Raw genomic sequence first — 21006 nt, forward strand, 5'->3', positions numbered from 1 at the left:
TTTAAGGTTAAAAAGTATATGAATTGTATTTTTTTCATCGTTTTTGCTAGATAAGACCCTTTTTACTCGGTTGTGATGGTTTAGAGCTCTTTGAAGCTGCATTTTGGAAGTTCAAACTCGTGGGCACCATAGAAGTCCATTATACGGAGAGAAATCCTAAAAGGTTTTACTCAAAAAAACATAATTTCCTTACGACTTTAGAAAGAAAGACATGAACATCTTGGATGACAAGGGGGTGAGTACATTATCTGTGCATTTTTGTTCTGAAAGTGAACTACTCCTTTAAGCGTGTCGCGCATGCGCAGACCATCGCTCCTCCGCTAGTGGTCGCAGCAGCTGAAGGCCGAAAACATCCGACACCATGCCTCCGTCGCGCCGCTTCTACTCGCGTTTTTACCGAACTAACGCACCTCTCGCTCAGGCAACAGGCTCTAGAGGTTGTTAATCACAAAACTCGGTCTTTTACATTAAACGTTTAATACAGTTCGACCATGAGTGTCGGTTATTGCGCCGCGTAACGCGCACAAAGACGGAGATTATGGAATAGACGCGCGTCGCACGGCTCGATTCATCACAACAATAACAACAATACTGCTATGGCACTCTCTGTGATACAGGCGTGTCGTAGCCTGGCCCTGTCCACCTGGCTGCTGTCCTTCTGCTTCGTCCATCTGCTGTGTTTGGACTTCACAGTGGCGGAGAAAGAGGAATGGTACACTGCGTTCGTCAACATCACGTACGTGGATCCGGACACGGCCGAAGTCCGGACCGAGAAGACCGAGTGCGGGCGTTATGGGGAGCACTCGCTCAAACGCGAGGCCAGAGGCGTGCTGGCGATGCCCGCCGCGACGCAGGACAAACACGCGTGCGACCCCAACAGCAGATTCACGCCTCACGTCCACGGCGCGTGGATCGCGCTCATCAGCAAGGGAAACTGCACGTACAGGGATAAAATCCGAAACGCCGTGGGAAAAAACGCATCAGCTGTGGTCATATTCAACGTGGGATCCTCTAACCCAAATGAGACCATCACTATGACAGATCCAGGTGATGATTAATGCATGTTTGAATATGATAGATTATGACTGCGTGGCACTGGCAGGTTATATATGATTGCAAATCCATACTTGGTTATGGAGTGGGTATGTGTGATGGCAAATGCATAAATGCAGATCTGGCTAAATGTGATGGCCAATGCATTCATCATCTGTCAACTAGATATGCATGTCTGGTTATGTGTTATGGTAATCCATATATGGTGCTAAAACACTGATAAATGCAATGCATTAGTGCATAGCTAGCAATGGAAGTTTGCAGAAACCTTGCATAATTTGCGAAAATGTTCATACAAAATGCATGCTATTTTTTATTTAGTACTGACCTGAATAAGAAATTTCACATAAAAGATGTTTATAGTCCACAAAAGAAAACAACAGTATAATTTATAAAAAATTAGCCCGTTTAAAAGTTTACATACACTTGATTCTTAATACTGTGTTGTTACCTGATTTTGAGATCCATCTGTTCACACTGAGGACAACTGAGGGACTCATATGCAACTATTACAGAAGGTTTAAAGTAAACGCTCACTGATGCTTCAGAAGGGAAAGGGAAGGGAAAAAAACATGCATTAAGAGTAGGGGAGTGATAACTTTTTGAATTTGAAGATTGGGGTAAATGTAACTTATTTTGTCTTCTGGGAAACATGTAAGTATCTTCTGTAGATTCTGAAGGGCTGTACACAATGAAACCAAAAATACAATATTTAGGCAAAATAATAAAAATGTATGCATATTCATTCTGTTCAAAAGTTTTCACCCCCGGCTCTTAATGCGTCATGTTTCCTTCTGGAGCATCATTGAGCATTTAAACCTTCTGTAATAGTTGCATTTGAGTCCCTCAGTTGTCCTCAGTGTGAAAATATGGATCTCAAAATCATACAGTCATTGTTGAAAAGGGTTCAAATACACAAAAATGCTGGGAAAACAAAAGATCTTTGGGAATTTAAGGATTTTTCTGAAGAACAGTGTGCCAGTTTAACTGTTCAGGACAAACACAGGACTCATGAACAACTGTCACTAAACAAAAAACACAGCTGAGGATCAATGAGGTAACAACACAGTATTAAAAATCAAGTAAATGGGGTATTTCTTTAATTCAACTATTATTTCTCTTGTGGACTATATGTAAACATCTTTTATGTAAAAAAAAATCTTATTCAGGTCAGTACTTAATAAAAAATAACATGCATTTGGGTAAAATAATTAACATTTTGCAGATTCTGCAAGGTTTATGTGAACTTTTGACTTCAACTGTATACATAAATGCATGTCTGGCTGAATGTTTGTATATTGTTATTAGTTATAATGAATGCACGTCTGGAAATGTTTTATTATAAATGCATATTAGCTTATGAGAAATAATAAATGGATATCTTGCGTGTTTAATTTTGTTTTGGTAAATCTGTGATGCATGTCTGTTTTAAAGCAATATTTAACCCCAAAATGAAAATTTCCTGACATTTAACTCACATATAGGGCCATCCCAGATGTAGATGAGTTTGTTTCTTTAGCAGATTTTGAGAAAAGCTGCATTATATCACTTGCTCGCCAATAGATGTGAATAAGTGCCGTCAGAAAAAGATCTGTCCATCAGTTAACATATTGAGAAACCAACAGCGTTGGTCAACATCTTTACAATGATGCTAGTAAGCTACTAAATTTATTGTGGGAACCCACATTTTCTGTACAGCTGCCTTGCAATTATTGGCATTGTGAAAAGCGCTATACAAATAAACTTGAATTGAATCGAAATGGAACTTTTAAATCTGTTTTATTTTTCCTTTACTAATTTTTGTTTTTGTTTTTCTAGATTAATCGTTGTTTCTGTTAAAATGGTTCAATTAAATCATAACATACTAAAAACATGTGTAGTTAATTGAAAATAATGAAACTTGTACAAAGAATCATTAAAAGTTGAATAAAAGATACATTTTTAAGGTCCTGTGATATTATTTTTCTCCCCCAAATTCCAGTTTATTTCTCCAAAATGATCTTTTTTTTTTGTATCAGATTTGGACAAATGTAGCATTCCATCACTTCCTCACTAATGGATGTGAATGGGTGCCGTCAGAATGAGAGAGGTCAAACAGCTGATCAAAACATCACAATAATCCACAAGTTATCCACACCACTCCAGTCCATGAGTTAACATCTTGAGAAAACAAAAGCTGCGTGTTTGTAAGAAACAAATCCATCGTTAAGATGTTTTTAATTAAATATGAGTCCATAAAAATGTTTTCTCCAGTCTAAAAGTCCATCTCCTGTTGTGTCTCACATCACAATCCACATTTGTTTTTGCTTGTAAATGGTGTTTAATCGGTGCATATTTCTTCTGATTCAGACCAGATGGATCTTCTTTTTTATTTTATTTTATTTTATTATGGATTCAGTTTAAAGTTAAAAACGTCCTAAAGATGGATTTGTTTCTTACAAACACACATCTTTTCTCTTCTCAAGATGTTATCTGAAGGACCGGAGTGGTGTGGATTACGTGTGGATTATTGTGATGTTTTTATCAGTTGTTTGGACTCTCATTCTGACGGCACCCATTCACATGTTTGAAAGAACAAATCCATCGAGATGTTTTTAACTTTAAAAAATAATTTCCGACCAATATAAGAGTCCCTTATCTATTATAACGCTTCCTCTAATGAAAAAAGACGTTTGGTCTGACTCAGGAGAGAAATCTGCACAGATCAAACAGCGTTTGCAAGCTAAAACAGCTCTAAACAAACTAATTCTGATGCATGACGACACAAGTTGGACGTATTATAGACTTATATTTTAGTTAAAAACACCTTAATGATGGATTTGTTTCATACAAACACACATCTTTTCTCTTCTCAAGATGTTATCTGAAAGACCGGAGTGGTGTGGATTACGTGTGGATTATTGTGATGTTTTTATCAGTTGTTTGGACTCTCATTCTGACGGCACCCATTCACATGTTTGAAAGAACAAATCCATCGAAGCCTTTTTAACTTGTTAAAACATAATTTCCGACCAATATACAAGTCCCTTATCTATAATAACGCCGCCTCCAATGAAAAAAGACGTTTGGTCTGACTCAGGGGAGAAATCTGCACAGATCAAACAGCGTTTGCAAGCTAAAACAGCTCTAAACAAACAAATTTTGATGCACATGAGTTGGACTTATTATAGACTTATATTTTAGTTAAAAACACCTTAATGATGGATTTGGTTCTAACACAGCTTTTGGCTTCTCAAGTTGTTAACTGATGGGCTGGAGTGCTGTGGATTACTTGTGGATTATTGTTTGGACTCTCATTCTGACGGCACCCATTCATATGTTTGAAAGAACAAATCCATCGAGAAGTTTTTAACTTTGAAACATAATTTCCGACCAATATACGAGTCCCTTATCCATAATAACGCTTCCTCCAATGAAAAAAGACGTTTGGTCTGACTCAGGTGAGAAATCTGCACAGATCAAAGTAGTGTTTGCAAGCTAAAACAGCTCTAAACAAAACAAACTTTGATGCACACGAGTTGGACATATTATAGACTTATATTTTAGTTAAAAACACCTTAATGATGGATTTGTTTCTTTCAAACACAGCTTTTGTCTTCTCAAGATGCTATCTGAAGGACCGGAGTGGTGTGGATTATTGTGATGTTTTTATCAGTTGTTTGGACTCTCATTGTGACGGCACCCATTGACATATTTGAAAGAACAAATCCATTGAGACGTTTTTAACTTTAAAACATAATTTCTGACCAATATACGAGTCCCTTATCTATAAGAACGCTTCCTCCAATGAAAAAAGACGTTTGGTCTGACTCAGGTGAGAAATCTGCACAGATCAAAGTAGTGTTTGCAAGCTAAAACAGCTCTAAACAAAACAAACTTTGATGCACATGAGTTGGACATATTATAGACTTATATTTTAGTTAAAAACACCTTAATGATGGATTTGTTTCTTACAAACACAGCTTTTGTCTTCTCAAGATGCTATCTGAAGGACCGGAGTGGTGTGGATTATTGTGATGTTTTTATCAGTTGTTTGGACTCTCATTCTGACGGCACCCATTCACATGTTTGAAAGAACAAATCCATCGAGACGTTTTTAACTTTAAAACATAATTTCTGACCAATATACGAGTCCCTTATCTATAACGCTTCCTCCAATGAAAAAAAGACGTTTGGTCTGACTCAGGGGAGAAATCTGCACAGATCAAACAGCATTTGCAAGCTAAAACAGCTCTAAACAAACAAATTTTGATGCACATGAGTTGGACTTATTATAGACTTATATTTTAGTTAAAAACACCTTAATGATGGATTTGTTCCTTACAAACACAGCTTTTGGCTACTCAAGTTCTTAACTGATGGACTGGAGTGCTGTGGATTACTCATGGATTATTGTTTGGACTCTCATTCTGACGGCACCCATTCACATCCATTGGTGGCGGCACCCATTTACTTTCAGGCCCTGAAAATAGTAATTCATCCTTTTACTTTTTGCACTTTAATGTGAAGTGTCACATGCGTTAGTGTTTTGTGGGTATGCTTCAGACACAGTTTACTGACTTCTCTCTAAAGTTCACACAGTCACGTTCTGGAGGAAAGTGTTTGAACATGTGTCACTTCGTCCAGCTGTGTTTGCATGTTCTCTCACATCTGGAAGTCGTGAGAGATGCTTAACACGTGATGTTGGCATTCAGGCTCGACTGGAACGCTCACTTCCGCGTCTCAGAAAATGTGTTTTGCTGTTAAAGTTTCTTATCTGTTTCTATCTGTCAGGGAAGTGTTGCTTGTTTAGTTCCTCTCTTTGTTCTACATCAGTATATCTGCATTTCTCCCTCTTGTTGTTTTTCATGTTCACTTTCATTCTCTCTTTGAACGTTCTCTGTCTGACATTTAAAGGTTTTCACTATGCTTTTTTTCCCTATGAAATCACCCCCTCCCCCTCCAAACACAAATTCTTTTTTCCAGTTTTTTTATTTTTATGGTTTTCATTTGATTTCATTGTTGCAAATGTTCTGGATTCTGTTGTATCTGTTGTATTAAATTTTAGTAATCAAAAAGCATGTGTAGTTATTTAAAATGATGAAAAGTATACATCTTAACAATGTGTTTAACAAAAATGTATGCAGTCTGTTTTATTTTATTTTTACAAATGTTTTTTTCCACTTCAATTTTTCCCAATTTCATTTAAATTGTTAAATTAAATAATAATTATTAAAAAGCATGTCTTAGGTAATTAAAATCATGGAACTTTACAGTCTAATTAAATTATTAAAAGTTTAACCAAATTTACAAGCCCTATGAAATCAATTTGATTTTTCCCAATTTTTTTTTTATTTTTCTGTTTTTACCGCTTTAATATTTCTATTAAAATGGTTAATTTAAATATTAATAAACAAAAACGTTTATTTAAAATCATGAAACTTGTACAATGTACATTTTTAAAGCCCGATTAAATCCATTTTATTTTTCCTTTTTCTTAAAATTTTTGTTTTTCATTCTAATTTGTCTAATAATTTGTCTAATAATAATTTGTCTAGTAATTATCTAATAATTCTTAGCTTAAATAATTATTTTATAATTGTTCATTTAAGTATTAATGAACAAAAATGTCTTGTTAATTTAAAAATGAAGCCTATACAAATATATAATATTAAAAGTTTAACCAAATGAATATTTTTAAAGCCCTATGAAATCCTTTATATTTTTCCTTTCCCTAAATATTCTTCTTTTTTTTTTCTGTTAAAATGTTTCTAGATTTAAATTCTTCTGGTTTCTGTTTAAATTGTTAAATTAAATCATAACATCCAAAAAGCTTGTGTAATTAATTAAAATCATGAAGCGTGTACAAATTTAATTTTTCCCCCCAAATTCAATTTTATTTTTCTCCAAAATCCAGTGTTTTCCATTGTAATTTTTCTAATTATTAGTTCCCATGTTAATATTTCTGTTTTCAATTAATTAAAAAAGTAACTATTTACATTTTAAAGTCCTATAAAAAAAAAATCATTTTTCTTTTTCTCCTATTTTTTTTCTAGATTTTATTTCCCTAGTTTTTGTTTAAATGCTTAAATTAAATCATAATATTAAAAATGCATGTGTAATCAATTAAAATCATGAAACATGATTCTGAAAAAGAATAATTTAAAGTTGAATAAAAAATACATTTTTTAGGCCCTGTGAAATGTTTTATTATTTTTTAGCCCCAAATTCAGTGTTTTCCATTGTAATTTTTCAAACATTTTTCGCTACTTTAATAATTCTATTTAAATATTGCAAAACAAAAATGTCTTAATTAAAAACATGAAACTTATACAATTTTAATAAAAATCAAATCAAATGTTTAACAAAAATGTAATTTTTAAGCCCTATGAAATCAGTTTGATTTTTCATTTTCCCAAACCTTACATTTTTTCCTAAATAATATTTGCTTTATGTTTAAATGTAATTAAAATCATGAAACTTGTACAAATATTATTAAAAGTTGGAAAAAAATAAAGAACTTTTAAAAAGTTTGATTTAATCATCTAATGAATTATCTAACTATTTTTTAACACACTTTTCACATCACAGTTTTTCCATTTTTTTATGTAATGGTAATCCTCTCTGCACTTTTTGATATTTAAGCAAAATTATAAACAATAAAAAAGATTGCATTTTTAAAACTCTTCATATTTATAGTTATTTTAGGCCTTTATATGACAACCAACGCAGTTTTATAACTAATTTGTATTAAATCATCGGTAACACTTTAGAATAGGTAACACTTGTTCACTAATTTGCCGCTTATTAATAGTTAGTAAGGTAGTCGCTAGGTTTAGGTATTGGGTAGGATTAGGGATGTAGAATAAGGCATTAATATGTGCTTAATTAGTACTAATAAATGGCCAATATTCTAGTAATATGCATGCTAATAAGTCATAGTTAATAGTGAATAAGTGTTACCTATTCTAAAGTGTTACCAAATCATCTTTCAGATATTTTTTCAGATACTTTTAAGGGTCTGTGAAAATATATTTAATTTTTTTCCCCTCAAAATTCAGTGTTTTTCAATGTAATTTTTCTGTGTTCTGTTTTTAATTAATAAAAAATGTCTAATTAACTAAAATTAGAAAACTGTAATAGTCTATTAATTAAGTTATAAAACTGTGTTGGTTGTCAAATAAAGGCCTAAAATAACTATAAATATGAAGAGTTTTAAAAATGCAATTGTTTAAATAGCAAAAAAGTGCACAGAGGATTACCATTAAATACTTTTTTTTTTTTTTTTGAAAAATTGTGATGTGAAAATTGTGTGTTTAAAAAAAATATATATTTCTTCCAATTAAATCAAACTTTTATTTTGATGTCAAAGTCCTGTTTAATTGTGTCATTCATGAGCATTTCAGACTGTCTTTGTCTGTATATGTTTACCTGAGCATTGGTTGTGTCCTAGTTAGACATTGTGTTCCTCATTGCGGTTTATTTTTCCCACAAAGTCACTGGTTCAGTGTTGGTGTGTGTTTCAGGCACGGGTGACGTGGTGGCCATCATGATTCCTGAGCCGAAGGGTCGTGAGCTGGTTGTTCTGATGGAGAGGAACATCACGGTTCACATGCACATCACCATTGGGACACGCAACCTCCAGAAATACGTCAGCCGCACCTCCGTGGTCTTCGTCTCCATCTCCTTCATCATCCTCATGATCATCTCTCTGGCCTGGCTGGTCTTTTACTACATCCAGCGCTTCAGATACGCCAACGCCAGGGACCGCAACCAGGTACTAAACCGAGAAATGTCTTCTCATGAAATGTTCAGCTTGAAAAGTGCAGCTGAGGTTCTAAATGGGTTTTGCAGCCACTGTTATATATTATTATAAATTATTATTATTAATTAAAGAAATGTTTGTATTTGTATTTTACTGTGAAATACCATCCAGAATACTTTTTCTGATTTTTTTAAAAATAATATGCTATTTATTATCATGTCATTTATTTATTAATTAATATTAATATTATTTAAGTTATTTATTGCTGCTGCTGCTGCTACTACTAACATATTAGGGTTAATATAATAATAATGATGATGATACTTTTTATTACATTTTTCTTATGTGCATTTTTTTTTTACCATGAAATATTACATTAATAATATTTAAATAGTCAAAAAGTTGTTTATAGTACTGTTTTGGTATCATTATTATTTATAATAATAATAATAATAATAAAACGAATAATACTTTTATTAATAATTTGTAATCATTTATTTTAATAATAATGTTTTTTGCATTCATTTTTCTTTAATGTTATTTTTATTTTATAGCTGAATATTGCATTAATATTATATAATATTTAGAGTATATTTGTCTAGTAATAATAAAAACAATAAATAATTTTCAGATGTATTATTATTATTATTATTATTATTATTATTATTATAAAATAAAGTTTTGGCCAAATCAGAATTCATCAATCATTATTATTATTTTTCTTAAATACAAATGTTTCATTTTACAAAGAAATACTATACTTAATGCTATTTCTGATTTTGTCTGTAGTATTATTTATTTATTTATTTATTTATTATTATTATTATTATTAATAGTTATTTATGTAATATTTATTTAATTCATATGAATATTTGTTTATTTACTACTACCTACTACCTACTATTATTAATATATTTAATAATAATAATCATAATTTTATTAATTTGTATTATTTTTATTCCTAAATACTCTTTTTTTATTTTACCATAAAATATTGCATTAATAATATTTCACATTTTGTTTATAGTAATGTTTTTGTTTATTATTATGAAGTACAATATAAAAATAATAATAATAATAATAATGGAAAATGTTTATAATTAGTAATTTATTTTAATATTTTTGATTGTATAAATAAAAAAAAATTCTTGAGTTATTTTTTATTTTACAGTGAAATATTGCATTAACATTATATATTTTTAGATTTAGTCACATAAAATTGATATTTGTCTAATAATAATATTAATGATAATAACAATTTAAAAAATATTATTATTATTAATAATAAATCTCAAAGATTTGGCCAAATTGTGCAGCCCTACTTTATCTCAGAATTTCAGTTGTGATGTGAAATAAAAATCATTATAAACACTGATTTAGTTTGTAGTAATTTATATATTTATTTGTGTGTGTGTGTGTAATATTTATTTAATAATTAATATTAATATTTATGTATTTTTACTAGTACTAATATATTTTATTATAATAATAATAACAGATACGTTTTCTAATTTTTATTATATATTTTCTTGAACACTTTTTTTATTTTACCATTAAATATTACATTGATGCTTCAAATGTTGTTTATATTAATTGGTTTTTATTATGTATAATACAAATAATATAAAATGAGTAAAACTTGTAATATTTTTGTTATTAATTTTAATAATAATTTTATTGCATTAATTTTTCGTAAATACTATTTTTATTTTACAGTGAAATATCACATTAATAAATGTATTTAATATTTAGAGTCAAAATAATATTCATGTGTCTTTAGTAATACTACTACTACTACTAATAAATATATTATTATTATTATTATTACTATTATAAAATCACAAAGATTCTGCCAAATTGTGCAGCCCAACTAGGATTTGTTACTTTTTTTTAGCTTAAAAAAATTGCAATTGGACATTTTCTCCCCAAAACTCTTCAGCCCTAAGCTCAAACCGCACTCTTTTGCCCATTACTGCTTGCTTTTGGTGGTTTGTGTGTTTAAACATGATCCTAAAGCATGATTACAGGCCACAGGAAGTGCCTTTCATCACAGGAAAACAACAACGGATGTAGGAGATAAGCGGCTCACTCAAAGGAGAAATGTGTTTATTAATCTCATTCTGTTCTCTGATTGGTCAGAGGAGGCTGGGAGACGCTGCCAAAAAAGCCATCAGCCAGTTACAAGTGCGGACCATCAGGAAAGGCGATCAGGTGAACAAACAAACATTGAGTGATTTCTGCTGAGATTGAGTCTTGCCGTCTTTGTTGTGTCTAATAATGTGTTTGTGTTTTCCTTTAGGAGACGGAGAGTGATTTTGATAACTGTGCCGTGTGTATCGAGGGTTACAGACCAAACGATGTAGTGAGAATCTTACCCTGCAGGTAAACACACACCTGACTCTGCTGTGTTTATATAGAAAGTGCTATTAAGCTGGTTTGAAAAAGCCAACTGTTATCCTATTTAAACTACTACTTCTGAGGCTACATTTTAAAACCCATCTCCTCCTAGACTTTTAAAGCTACAACCACCAAATTTGGTCCAGACCTTCAGACTGGTTTGACTCGGGTTGCTATGTATTTTCAGACTGATCCGACTTACGGTTTTCATAAACCAGACTATCAAAACCACCAAAAATCCCATAGACTTACATTGACAGAATGTTCAAATGAGCCAACGCTATTCAAACTCCAACTGTCAAAACTCCCAGAATTCCTTGCGACTCATTCAAACTTCCCTTCTATTAGCCATATGCTAATCATGCTAACAACATTCTAATCATGCTAGTAACTTGTTAATCGTGTTAACAAAATCCTAGTAACATGCTAAGCATGCTACAAACAAATTAGCAACATGCTAGTAACTTGCTAATCATGCTAGTAACATACTGTTAACTTGTTCATAGTGCTAGTAACAATCATTAATCATGCTAGAATAATGCTACTAACTTGCTAATCATGGTAGCACATGCTACTAACTTGTTAATCATTAAAAATCATATGCTGGTAGCATGTTAATCATGCTAGTAACGTTACAGACTTGCTAATCATTCTAACAACATGCTAGTAATGTGCCAATCATGCTAACAGTATGGTAGTAACATGCTACAAACATGTTAGCGACATGCTAGTAACTTGCTAATCATGCAAACAACATGGCCGTAACATGCTACAAACATGTTAACGACATGTTAGTAACTCATTAATCATGTTAATAACATGCTAATCATGCTGGTAACATGCTAGTACCTTGTTAATCATGCTGACATCATATTAGTAACTTGTTAATCATGTTAGAAACATGCTAGCAACATGCTACTAACATGTTCATCATGCTTGAAACATGTTGGCAACATGCTAGTAACTTGCTGATCATGTTAACGACATGTTAGTAACTTGTTAATCATTTTATAAACATGTTAGCAAACATGCTGCTAACTTGCTAATCATATTAACAAAATGCTAGTAACTTAGCTAGTAACTTGTTAGTCATGCTAACGACATGTTAGAAAATTGTTAACCATGGTAGTAACATGCTACTGTCTTGTTAATAATGTTAACAACATGCTAGTAACTTGTGAATCATGTTAGAAACAAGCTAGCAACATGCTACTAACTTCCTAATCATGCAACAACATGCTAGTAACATGTTCATGATGCTAGAAACATGTTGGCGACGTGCTAGTAACTTGCTGATCATGCTAACGACATGCTAGTAACTTGCTAAATCATGTTAATAACATGCTTGTAACTTGCTGATCATGCTGGTAACATGCTAGTACCTTGTTAATCATATTGACATCATATTAGTAACTTGTTAATCATGTTAGAAACATGCTAGCAACATGCTACTAACATGTTCATCATGCTTGAAACATGTTGGCAACGTGCTAGTAACTTGTTTATCATGCTAATGACATGCTAGTAACTTGTTAATCATGTTAACAACATGCTAGTAACTTGCTAATCATGCTGGTAACATGCTAGTACCTTGTTAATCATTTTAGAAACATGTTAGCAAACATGCTACTAACTTGCTAATCATGTTAGCAATATGCTAGTAACTTTTTAATCATGTTAATATGTTTGATACATGTTACAAATGTGTTAGCGACATGCTAGTAGCTTGCTAATAATGTTAACATGTTAGCAACATGCTATCAACTTGCTAATCATGCTGGTAACATGCTAGTACCTTGTTAATCATGCTGACATCATATTAGTAACTTGTTAATCATGTTAGAAACATGCTAGCAACATGCTACTAACATGTTCATCATGCTTGAAACATGTTGGCAACATGCTAGTAACTTGCTGATCATGTTAACGACATGTTAGTAACTTGTTAATCATTTTATAAACATGTTAGCAAACATCCTGCTAACTTGCTAATCATATTAACAAAATGCTAGTAACTTTTTAATCATGTTAACAATATGTTTGATACATGTTACAAATGTGTTAGCGACATGCTAGTAGCTTGCTAATAATGTTAACATGTTAGCAACATGCTATCAACTTGCTAATCATGCTGGTAACATGCTAGTACCTTGTTAATCATGCTGACATCATATTAGTAACTTGTTAATCATGTTAGAAACATTTTAGCAACATGCTATTAACTTGCTAATCATGCCAACAACATGCTAGTAACATGTTAATCCTGTTAGAAACATGTTGGCAACATGCTACTAACTTTCTAATCATTCTTAGACTGACAGCATGTTAGTAACTTGTTAATCATGCTAATGACATGCTAGGAACGCCATAGCAACCACCCCAAGTACCCTAGCAACTGCCCTAGGAACCACCCTATGTACTCTAGCAAACACATAGCAACCACCCCAGGTACCCTGGTAACCGCCCTAGCAATCATGCCAATTACCCTAGCAACCGCATAGCAACACCCTAGCAACTATCCTAAGTACCCTAGCAACACCTTAGCAACCACCCCAGGTAGTTTTATTTATTTTTAGAATTTTTTGTTGTTGTTAAAAGTCAGCTAAAAGTAGATTTGCAAACATGGGACTCGAGAGAGTGTCAATCTTCTGTATTAGACTGATAAACGCATCTGTTTCTCTCAGGCATCTGTTTCACAAAGGCTGTGTGGACCCGTGGTTGGTGGACCATCGTACATGTCCCATGTGTAAAATGAACATCCTCAAAGCTCTCGGCCTCACGGTTGGTGTTTTTTTTTTTTTCACCCTTTTATCGCTGTACAGAGGTCAGGCTCATGTGTCATGTGCTGCTTGTGCATGTTTGTCTTCCTTCCGCTGAGAGAAATGAGCTTAGTGTGAAGCTTCAGACAGAATTAGTGAAAACACTTATTAAAAACTTCATTATTGTTTTATTTATAATAATAATATCACTTTATTATTAGTTTTAGTCATAAATTAATCCAATTAATGCAATTGATTATTTCCAGATCTTATTTAAAAATGTTCTGCTTTTTTAAACATTTCGTTATTGTAAACATTAATATTTAGAATTTTTTAAAGGATTTTTTTTTATAGTTTGAAAAAATATTCAACAAATAGCTTATCATTCATTTCTGTTTAATTTTTAGTTTTTGATATTTCGGTTCCTCACGGTAAACTAATAGAAAATGAGAAATGCTGCCTTGGTATAAGCTGAAATAAAATACGTTTGTTTTTGTTTTTTAATTTTTATATGAATTTTATTTTCTAATAAATGGTAATTATAGGTTTAAATTAACACAATAAATTATTTCCAGAGGATTCATTATTTAAATTGTATCTTTTGTCTTATTATTTAGTTTTGTTCTTTAAACATTGTTTATTAACAGAACATTGTATTGTTATCCTAGTGTCACTGACTTTTTGCTAATATTTTGAATTTTTACATTTTCTATTTGTAATTTTAATTGAAAAGTTTTTTTGTGTGTGATTTTTACAATTTTTATTGTTTTGTTTTTTTTAAATGTGCTTTTAGGTTTTAGTATTTCAGTTTTATTCAGTATTTATTTAATATTCATTTTTATTTAATATTTTAGTTATGTTAGTACATCATGTTAGATTAAATGAAAATAAAATGTTGCAGAACTTTTTTTAATTTTTTGTGATTTTGACCATTTAGCATTTCTGTTTTAAAGTTTTAGTTTTAATTATTTATTCATTTTTTATTTTTTATTTTAGTTATGTTAGTACATTGTGTTGAAATAAAAGTTGCCTTGTTTTAATTTTAATTTTAGTTAACGTTTTTTAAACTTGTGATTTTATTTAGAATTTCAGTTTTATTTAGTTTTAATTTTTTTAGTATTTTAGTTAATGAAGTTGAACTCAATGAAAATGCAACTTTAAGATTTTAAGTTAAAGTTAAAATTCATTTAAGTAGTGAAAGTTTATTTGATGGTTTTGGTGAAAGCTTACATAATTGTAATAATCCTGGCTTTAATCATGGTGAAGTCACTGAAATGCGTGGTTTATTGCTTTAATATGGTTCTAATGCAATTCTATTGTATTTAACTATTCTGTGGTGTAATTCTGTTCATCTGCAGTCGAGTGCAGAGTGTCTGAATGAACTTCCTCTAGACTACGAGCTCGCCGTGGGGGGCGTGGCTCTCAACGCCATGGTGATGAGCGATGATGTCATGGCCGGCGATGTCGTCGGGGGGCGTGACCCCGGCGTGAGGATGGTGGGTCTCCCTCAGGTCCTCCTGGATTCTGAACCACTGTCTCAGGACACCATGCCAACCGAACAGAGTGAGTTTTATTTCTGTGAGTGAGGAAGTCCTCGTCTTCTATAGTGCACAGTTACATTTATGCATTTAGAAGAAGCTTTTATTAAAAGTGACTTGTAAATAATAGTGCAAATTTAAAAATTGCCTAAAAAACATGCACAAATGCATTGAAAATAACTAAGCATCCTTAGATGCTTTAGTTGCATGTTAATTGCAATTAATTGCAATTAAAATTAAAATGTATTATAGTTTAAATGTATGTTAAACTAAACTAAAATAAAAAAATATATTAATTATGTGAAATAAAATAAATATTAACTGAGGTAAAATAAAATATACAAAATATATTTTTGAAAAACTTAATTTTTATTAATTTTAACTTGATGTGCAAAATAACTAAACTTCGATTAAAAAACGGTGTTTATAATAATATCTAATTAACTATTATACTAAATTGCTTTTAAAAGACTTTAACAAATTAAAATCTTGAATTAGAGAAACAAATTAATTCAGTATATTAATAAAACTATAATAATATCTCATTACTAAATTGCTAAAATAATTACCAAAAATTACTAAAACTTTAACAGATTAAAATAAAAATGGAAATAAAAAAATTAATTAATTCAAACTATTAATAAAAACTATAATAATATCTAATTGACTGAAATACTAAATTACTAAAATAACATTTTAATGTGTTAAATACATTATATATAAATGTAACTAAAACTAAACCCATTAAAAATTATAAAAAAATATTAACTGAAATAAAATAAAATGATTTATATTTTTAATTAGTTTCATGTCTCATTTTAACTTAATGTACAAAATAATTAAACTTAAAAAAAATTTTTTAACAAATTAAAATAAAACAAAAAATTAAATGATAAAAAAATATATCTAATTAACTAAAATCCTACATTACTAAAATAATAGCCAAAGATTTCTAAAACTTTAGCATATTAAAGTAAAACTGAAAATAGAAAAATAAATTTAATTTTAATAAAAAATTATAGATATTAACTAAAATAACAAACTACTAAAATAACACTTTAATTTTTAAAAAAGTTACTTAAATGCAATTTCTATTAACGTGTATATATTTAAATATAACATAATTATTATTATTATAATAATTATTATTATAACATAAAATTTTTAATAAAATAAATGTTAATTGAAATATAGAATATAAAAAATATATATTTTAATTAATTTAATGTCTAATTTTATTGCCATTTTTATTATCTTAATGTACAAAATAACTAAATTTAAAAGTGTGTGTAAACAAATAAAGAAATGACAAAAAATTACTAAAACTTTAACCAATACCAGAAAATTCAAACTATTAATACAAATAAACTACAGTAATATCTATTTAACTAAAATACTGAATTACTAAAGTAATGACCAAAAATGACTAAAACTTCAACAAAATAAAATAAAACTGGAAATAGGAAAATAAAGTCAAACTGTGAATACAATCTATATAATATCTAATTAACTAAAGTACTAAATTACTAAAATAACACTTTAATGTGTCAAAAATACTTAAATGTAATTTCTGTTAAAAATGTGTTTATATTTAAATATAATATAATTATTGTTAAGCTAAAACTAATGTTGAATGAAATATAGAATATAAAAAATATATATATTTTAATTAGTTTAATGTCTAATTTTATTGCCTTTTTTTATTATCTTAATGTACTAAATAACTCAATTTAAATAAAAAATGGGTGTAAACAAATGAAGAAATGACCAAAAATTACTAAAACTTTAACCGATTAAAATAAAAACTACAATAATATCTAATTGAAACTAAAATAACACTGATTTGTAATATCAATGAAGTTGCAATTTAGTACATGACAAGTTATTATTAAAACAACATTTTAAAATGGATTTTAAATCTTTTAATTCCACAATATTAAAATGTACATTTTTTTTTAGAATGAATTACATATGAAAATGGCTTTTTATTTCAAGCTTTGAAGTACACTTAATGTACACATTTATTCCCATATTGCATGCTGTTTAGTTAGATAGCATGCAAATTGAAACACAGCTGTGCTGATGTATATCATTATGACTGTCTTTGCTCCACAGGTGAGTTACAGCCAATAGCCAGCGGCAGTTCAGAGGTGTCGCTCGCTACGGGGGCGGGGCACTCGGACATTGACACGCCCACTGATGACCCAAAGTGCTGATCTGGCCACGCCCCTCATGCTCAAAAGTTTGCGTGACCACGGCTACAGGCCTAGACGGGTTGAATGGGCTTGGAATGGCCAGTGATTGACGAAGGTGTAACAAACACACTGCCTGCCGAGTACATACTCCGTTCCACGTCCGACGTTACGTTCATGTCATCTTCCTTCCTCATTCTCTGAAAAGCAGGGTAAACTCTGTTCTCTCTTGCCCACAGTGCACACCGCAGTATGCACTTGAGCTAAAGCACTTGTTCGGTATCGGCAGACGATCGGTTCCGCTCTGCTCGACAATCTTCTCTTTCCTACCGCCGCAGTGTTCGCTGCCCGTTTTACCATTTGTCTGTGATCCCAGCGGGAGGAACGTGTCAAAGACTATTTTGAATCTGATCAGAAGTGGTTTATTTTTCTACAGAGAAGCATTTGATGTGCTCGAGTTCTGCAGTATTAAAATAAAAGTAAAAAACAGAAGAGAATCTCAGTATTTAAATGCCTTCCTCTTGGAGATTTTCCGGGATTTGGCCCTCACCAAAGACGCCAGACCTGGAGCGTGTGACGACGTCGTGCGGGACAAAACTGTGGGACTTTCTAGGAAGTACTCTTTGGATTCTGTGGAGCAGGGCATGTGATGCCCTGTCCACTTCTGATTTTAGTGGAGTTAATTTAAAGGCACAGTTCATCCAAAAATAAAAGTTTGCTGAAAATGTGTTCTGCAAACTTTTAAAAGATAAGGAGGAGTTTGTTTCTTCTTCAGGTTTGGAGAAATGTAGCATTTTATCACTTGCTCACCAATGGAAGTGAATGGGTGCCGTCAGAATGAGAGTCCAAACAGCTAAAAAGAACATCACAATAATCCACAAGTAATCCTTTTGGCTTCTCATGATTTTTAACTGATGGACTGGAGTGGATTACTTGTGGATTATTGTGATGTTTTTATCAGCTGTTTGGACTCTCAATCTGACGGCACCCATTCACATCCATTGGTGAGCAATAGATGTAATAGTACATTTATCCAAGTCTGATGAAGAAACAAACATCTACATCTTGGATGGCCCTAAAGGTGGCCTGAATTGCAGTGAATGGGTGCCGTCAGAATGAGAGTCCAATCATCTGATAAAAACATCACAATAATCCACAAGTAATCCACACCACTCCAGTCCATCAGTTAACATCTTGAGAAAACAAACGCTGCATGTTTGAAAGACACTAATGCATTATTAAGATGTTTTTTTAAAATAAAATAGTAAAAAAAAAAAAAGTAATCTGGTCTGACTTGGGAGAGAAATCTGCACAGATCAAATAGCGTTTGCAAGTAAAAACCAGCACTAAACAAAACAAATTTTGATGTGAGAGATGAAAATTTACTTTTTTTCACTGGAGGAAGTGTTATTATGGGTTCCTATTTTAGTTATAAATGTCTTAATGATAGATTTTTTTTCTTACAAACACAGCTTTTGGGTTCTCATGATTTTTAACTGATGGACTGGAGTGGATTACTTGTGGATTATTGTGATGTTTTTATCAGCTGTTTGGACTCTCAATCTGACGGCACCCATTCACATCCATTGGTGAGCAATAGATGTAATGGTACATTTCTCCAAGTCTGATGAAGAAACAAACATATACATCTTGGATGGCCCTAAAGGTGGCCTGAATTGCAGTGAATGGGTGCCGTCAGAATGAGAGTCCAATCATCTGATAAAAACATCACAATAATCCACAAGTAATCCACACCACTCCAGTCCATCAGTTAACATCTTGAGAAAACAAACGCTGCATGTTTGAAAGACACTAATGCATTATTAAGATGTTTTTTTTAACTAAAATAGTAAAAAAAAAAAAAAGTAATCTGGTCTGACTTGGGAGAGAAATCTGCACAGATCAAATAGCGTTTGCAAGTAAAAACCAGCACTAAACAAAATAAATTTTGATGTGAGAGATGAAAATTAACTTTTTTTTACTGGAGGAAGTGTTATTATGGGTTCCTATTTATTTAAAAATGTCTTAATGATAGATTTTTTTTCTTACAAACACAGCTTTTGGCTTCTCATGATGTTAACTGATGGACTGGAGTGGTGTGGATTACTTGTGGATTATTGTGATGTTTTATCAGCTGTTTGGACTCTCAATCTGACGGCACCCATTCACATCCATTGGTGAGCAATAGATGTAATGGTACATTTCTCCAAGTCTGATGAAGAAACAAACATCTACATCTTGGATGGCCCTAAAGGTGGCCTGAATTGCAGTGAATGGGTGCCGTCAGAATGAGAGTTCAATCATCTGATAAAAACATCACAATAATCCACAAGTAATCCACACCACTCCAGTCCATCAGTTAACATCTTGAGAAAACAAACGCTGCATGTTTGAAAGACATTAATGCATTATTAAGATGTTTTTTTAAACTAAAATAGTAAAACAAACAAAAAAAGTAATCTGGTCTGACTTGGGAGAGAAATCTGCACAGCGTTTGCAAGTTAAAACAGCACTAAACAAAACAAATTTTGATGTGAGAGATGAAAATGTACTTTTTTTTCACTGGAGGAAGTGTTATTATGGGTTCCTATTTTAGTTAAAAATGTCTTAATGATAGATTTTTTTTCTTACAAACACAGCTTTTGGGTTCTCATGATTTTTAACTGATGGACTGGAGTGGATTACTTGTGGATTATTGTGATGTTTTTATCAGCTGTTTGGACTCTCAATCTGACGGCACCCATTCACATCCATTGGTGAGCAATAGATGTAATGGTACATTTCTCCACGTCCGATGAAGAAACAAACATCTACATCTTGGATGGCCCTAAAGGTGGCCTGAATTGCAGTGAATGGGTGCCGTCAGAATGAGAGTTCAATCATCTGATAAAAACATCACAATAATCCACAAGTAATCCACACCACTCCAGTCAATCAGTTAACATCGTGAGAAGACAAAAGCTGAAAGTTTGTAAGAAACTAATTCATCCCTGAGATGTGTTTAACTTTAAAACATAATTTCTGACTAATATCCGAGTCCATAATCCATAATAATGCTTCCTCCAATGAAAAAAGGTGTCTGGTCTGACTCAGGAGAGAAATCTGCACAGATCAAACACTGTTTGCAAGCTAAAACAGCTCTAAACAAAACCAATTTTGATGTATGACAACAGGAGATGGAAATATAATTACTTTTTCACTGAAGAAAATATTATTATGGAATCATATTTTAGTTAAAAACATCTTAATGACAGATTTGTTTCTTACAAACACAAAGCTTTTGGTTTCTCAAGATGTTAATTGATATACTGTAGTGGTGTGGA

The 21006-nt window shown here is 31.6% G+C and overlaps 1 protein-coding gene across 1 annotated transcript; it reads left to right on the forward strand.

Moving 5' to 3' along the window:
- The first annotated feature begins 331 nt into the window (after positions 1-331).
- Positions 332-20149, forward strand: LOC141291134 (RING finger protein 150). The gene is made up of 7 exons (XM_073823305.1): positions 332-1047; positions 8559-8809; positions 10937-11008; positions 11097-11179; positions 13879-13975; positions 15312-15516; positions 17607-20149. Exons 1-7 carry the CDS (start codon positions 597-599, stop codon positions 17705-17707), a joined length of 1260 nt encoding a protein of 419 aa, XP_073679406.1. The 5' UTR covers positions 332-596; the 3' UTR covers positions 17708-20149.
- The last annotated feature ends 857 nt before the right edge of the window (positions 20150-21006 follow it).

Source organism: Garra rufa, chromosome 18 (genome assembly GCF_049309525.1).
Source record: "Garra rufa chromosome 18, GarRuf1.0, whole genome shotgun sequence".
NCBI lineage: Eukaryota > Metazoa > Chordata > Actinopteri > Cypriniformes > Cyprinidae > Garra > Garra rufa.

Bases quoted from the DNA above. Each gene is read 5' to 3' on its own strand.
- LOC141291134 (XM_073823305.1), top strand. From the start codon at position 597: ATGGCACTCTCTGTGATACAGGCGTGTCGTAGCCTGGCCCTGTCCACC. The intron at 1,048-8,558 runs GTGATGATTAAT...TGTGTGTTTCAG, and splicing joins CATCACTATGACAGATCCAG to GCACGGGTGACGTGGTGGCC. The intron at 8,810-10,936 runs GTACTAAACCGA...CTGATTGGTCAG, and splicing joins ACGCCAGGGACCGCAACCAG to AGGAGGCTGGGAGACGCTGC.